The sequence below is a fragment of the Cynocephalus volans genome, chromosome X, assembly GCF_027409185.1.
Source record: "Cynocephalus volans isolate mCynVol1 chromosome X, mCynVol1.pri, whole genome shotgun sequence".
Lineage (NCBI taxonomy): Eukaryota > Metazoa > Chordata > Mammalia > Dermoptera > Cynocephalidae > Cynocephalus > Cynocephalus volans.
The window spans coordinates 128,442,797-128,447,541 of record NC_084478.1 but is presented as its reverse complement, the minus strand read 5'-3'; the positions used below and the strand labels follow the sequence as shown (position 1 = coordinate 128,447,541).

The 4,745-nt window shown below is 35.1% G+C and overlaps 1 protein-coding gene across 1 annotated transcript; it reads right to left on the bottom strand.

Moving 5' to 3' along the window:
- Positions 1-547: 547 nt before the first annotated feature.
- Positions 548-1,639, bottom strand: AGTR2 (angiotensin II receptor type 2). Its single transcript, XM_063085101.1, has one exon. It carries the CDS (start codon positions 1,637-1,639, stop codon positions 548-550), a length of 1,092 nt encoding a protein of 363 aa, XP_062941171.1.
- Between the last annotated feature and the right edge of the window lie 3,106 nt (positions 1,640-4,745).

The window sequence follows — 4,745 nt, the reverse complement described above, 5'->3', positions numbered from 1 at the left end:
AAATGTAAAAGGAATATAATTCACAATTTTTTTTAAAAAGTAGGAAGCATATGCCCAGAGCCTAAGTAATCCAGTACTAATCTATTATAATATACACAACTTAGAAGTGCTCATCTCTCTTACTATGTTGTCTTGTAAATAATGCAACAAGTTAAAAGACTGGCCCTGGTTCAAGACGAAAGCCTGATGAAAACGGATATAAAACCCCACTAAGAAATGCCAGAGTTTTTCAAGGAGAAGTCTGAAATCCTAAATCATCATCCACACTTTATTATTAATTATAATTTGAGATAAATCCCCAGTTACTTCTAGTTTATGGATATGTCCCACCAGTGACAATCTTGTACTGATATACCAGAAAAACAATGGGCAATTCCTGAAAGTCACTGGAGAATAAAACAGTTACATTTGATTTCTTGTTCTAGAAGTGTGAGAAAAGATTAGATTAAGGGGAAAAATTTATTTTTTTACTAAAGCCATTTAAAGATAATTCAGGTGGGCCTCAAACCAAGTAGCCACGTTGACTATATGCATTCTACTCTCATGTTTAAGACACAAAGGTCTCCATTTCCCTAAGAGAACTGCTTTTCCGGCAAGACACCCTCTCTCTCTTGCCTTGAAGCCAAGTAATTGGAACCCTAAACACGCTGCGGAGCTTCTGCTGGAACCGGTTTCCAACAAAACAATACAGAAAGGGATTAACGCAGCTGTTGGTGAATCCCAGGAGGATGGCAAAAGGAAGTGCCAGGTCAATGACTGCTATAACTTCACAGCTATTAATGACACCCATCCAGGCCAGAGCATCCAGGAAGGTCAGAACATGGAAGGGAAGCCAACAAATGATGAATGCCAGAACAACAGCAGCTGCCATCTTCAGGACTTGGTCACGGGTTATTCTGTTCTTCCCATAGCTATTGGTCTTCAGTAAGTGTTTTCTGATTCCAAAATAGCATGTTGCTATGAATATTAAAGGGATAATAAAACCAAGGATATTTTTCATTAAGGCAATCCCAGCTGACCACTGGGCATATTTTTCAGGTGGGAAAGCCATAATGCAAGCATTCACTCCTAAGTATTCAATGGTTCTGACATCTCGGAAATAAAATGTTGGCAGTGAGGACAGACAGGCCATACACCAAACAAGGGGAACTATATAGGATGCTTGCCAGGGATTTCTTCTTTGAGACAGAAAGGGGTAGATGACTGATTGGTACCTATCAACACTCATGCAGGTGATAAAAAAAATGCTTGCAAACATGTTCAAGGTCAGGAAAGAACCAAAAACTTTGCACATCATAGGTCCAAAGAGCCAGTCATATCTGTAAGAATAATAGGTTGCCCAGAGAGGAAGAGTAGCCAAAAGGAGTAAGTCAGCCACAGCCAGATTGAAGATGTAAATGCTGGAAACCTTTTTAGGACCCTTTTGACAACAAAACAGAGTAACCACAACAACATTGACAAGAAATCCAATCACAAAAATAATGTAGTAGAGAACAGGAATCGCATCTAAATGCTTATCTGATGGTTTATGTGAGCAGCTAAAGGTAGACTCATTGCTGCCAGAGATGTTCACAGGGTCAAAGTGAAGACTGCTGGTAATGTTTTTGCTGATGGTGGCAAGGGAGAAGTTGCCCTTCATTTTGCAATGTCAGCAGCTCCTAATTCTTATGCCTTCTGTGGGGGGAAAAAAAAAAAAGAACTCTTAGAACACCTACAGATCTTAGGACGTCCTTGAGTCATGAGCATTTTGAAAGTTTGTCAAAAGCCAAAAAAAGCGGGTGATTATAGAAAACATGAAACAGAACCATGCCCTGTGAAATAAGAATGGATTTTATCTCTTGAAGAAGAAAAAACAATTTTCTCAATAGTAGCAAGTAGACATTTCAGCCTCAGGGACGGCACATTCTGAGCAAAACTACCTTTTGCCCATCTTTTCTATCATGTTTTTGAAAGGTTTTAAAAAATTAATATTTCTAAAGGTTAGTCAGCAGAGAAAATGTGTGAAACAAATAAGAAGGAACCCAGAAATAACAAAAATTAATATTTCAAAAACACTCAAGCATATATCTCAGTTGTATACTTTCTAGAAACCACACCACTGCCTGCTATTGCATAGAGAAATGCTTTATTCGAGTAACTAATTATATACAAATCATTGCAGCTGTGGAAAATATAAGTAACATAAGCTATGGAAAAAATAAGTAAGTGTACAAAAGACTGAAAGAATATTCAAAAGGAACATATTGGGATTAGGGATCATAATTGGTTTTTGCTAATTAAAAATAATCCCTTTGGTTCTACTTTTCCATTGTTCACACAATAATAATATAATTAAGAAATTATTGAACATGTGCATATTTCCAAAAGCCCTCTGTTCCCATTTTAATAGAAAATATTAGTTTTAGATAAAGATTTTTAAATTTAGTCTGTTTAGTAGAAAAACAATCCATTTTCAACTTAATTAGGAAAAGAAAAAGAAAAAAATAGCCAAACCTGTTTTAGGGTCAAGTAAAAATAATTTTGATTGCTCAATGAAATAAGAATTGAACATCCATGATTAATCATGATATACTCTTATTTTTCTTTTGCTATCTTTTCAGTTTAATAGAACTAAATAGTCCTTGTTCTCAAATGTTATAGCCCATATTCACGTTTTTGTGATTTTTTTTTACTAGTAACATTATTCTAAGACAACAGAAAGTTAGCTAAAGATAAACACACACTAAGAAAAAGACTATTACTTTAGATAGCTTCAAAATACATACAAATAAACTACCTAAATAAAAATGTAATCACCAAATAACCTCCTAATAAACAGCAAAACTATCATTTTTGTCTAAAGCTCATTCTTTCGTATGACCTAAAAAAATAACATAAAAAAATCAAAAATGAATCCCACTGAAGACTTACTGGTTGTTGGAGTTTAAAGCATTTATCATAAATCAGCTTGCTTAGTTCCTAATGCACCCCTGTAAGAGAAACAGCAGTTAAATAATTTAGGAGTTTTGCAAACTACAGCATTAAAATACAAGAAAGAAAAAGGGAAAGTTTATTCATAAAAAATGTTTTCATTTAATGTATGTTCTACTTTCCAAATAAAGTATATATAAATTGTTCAGACTTACCTTAAAAATTCAGGCTGAAAAATGCTTTGAATTCTGTGCTTATCCGTTCCCTTAGAGTCTGGGACGTAATAGCATCAGATCTCTGGTTTCCTTCTTATATGTTCGGTCTGTCCACTGGGAGCCTTCAACCTACATAATTCCAGGGCTGACTTATGAACACTTGCCAGCTTTCCAGAGGATTTTTTTTTTTTTTGGCTGCAAAACATTAATCTGAAATTCTCACTGTCTCCAATCATAACAGCTCATTCAAATAAATCTTAAACAAAAAATGAAGTTTCCACAAATGTGCTAGAGAATTTTGAAGTCAGTGGCTTACTTTAAAAGAAGAATATAATTATTTGCAGAATTTTCTCTTTCTTTTTCCCTGATACTGGCATTATAAAATGAGTTAAGGAGTGGAGACTAGGGAATTTATTCTAGTAGCAGAGTCTTTGTTCACCAACATCTTTTTACAACCTTCATTACTTTTTGAAATTTTTATTAATGTGTATTAAAGAATGGTAGCAACTTTACTTGAGGTCAATAGCTTCTAAAACTTCCCCCCTGCTTTAAGTAGTTTTTGTTGGCTTGTTGCTGGAGGGTTGGAGATAAGAGGGATATAATTTTCATGTGATGGAAAAGAGGTATTAACATTTAGTGCCTCCTTTTGTAGGTCTCTGTCATATTTGTGGTTTAAATACAAAGCACAAAAGGTGAAGAAGGATTAGGCAGCTATTTCAGCCTAGATCACTGTTGGTGTTGTTACTATCTTTCCTTCTTGTGGGGATGGAGCCAATCAACTTTACACAATCAGTCCAGTAGAAGCAAGAGTGACAAAATGAAAAGAGACAAGAAGAGGTGATGGTAGTAATAATACTAGCTGACAATAAATGCTATGCACCAAACACTGTGCTAAGTGCTTTATACTCAACAGTTTAATAGACAGGCAGTATTACATACTGGTAAGTATATGGCCTCTGGAATCCAACTACCTGACTTCACAAGCTCAGCTCTACCACTTCCTAATTCTATGACGTTGGCCAAGTTACATTCCTTCTTTTTGTCTCAGTTTTCTCATCTGAAAAATGGGGATGATGTTAATTAGAGATGTCATGGAGTTATGACGATTAAATGAGCTAATATATTTAAAGTGCATAAAATCATGCCTAGCACATAGTAATTGCTATTATTAGCTATTAGTATTACCCCTGTTTTATAAATCAGGAAACTAAGGCTCACTGAGTTTAAATAACTTTTTTGAGGTCACATAGCTATTAAATGAGGACACTTGAATTTAAACCAATGCAAACTAATGTCAGAGGTCACACACGCTCTTAACCTCTATACTACAGGAGGAAGCTGGTCCTTCAATCCTACTCTTTGACCTGGCAAAAAGGAAACATGCAGCATTTAAAGAAAATCACAGCTGATCACTTACAAGCTATTACAAAAGCACCAAAGAAGGGGAAAAGAGTTTGAAAGATTGTTATGTAGGGGAAAATGTTTTTCTTAATTTTATTTGCAAAATGGAGACCACGGTGAGTGACTAGATAGTTTTCTATAGTTAGTAACTAAAACCAGAGAACCTAAGTCACTTAAAAGGGTAAGAGGATTCCAGTTATTTCTATGGAACGTACTTTT

Excerpts from the sequence above, each read along its gene's own strand:
- AGTR2 (XM_063085101.1), bottom strand. The coding sequence starts at position 1,639 with ATGAAGGGCAACTTCTCCCTTGCCACCATCAGCAAAAACATTACCAGC.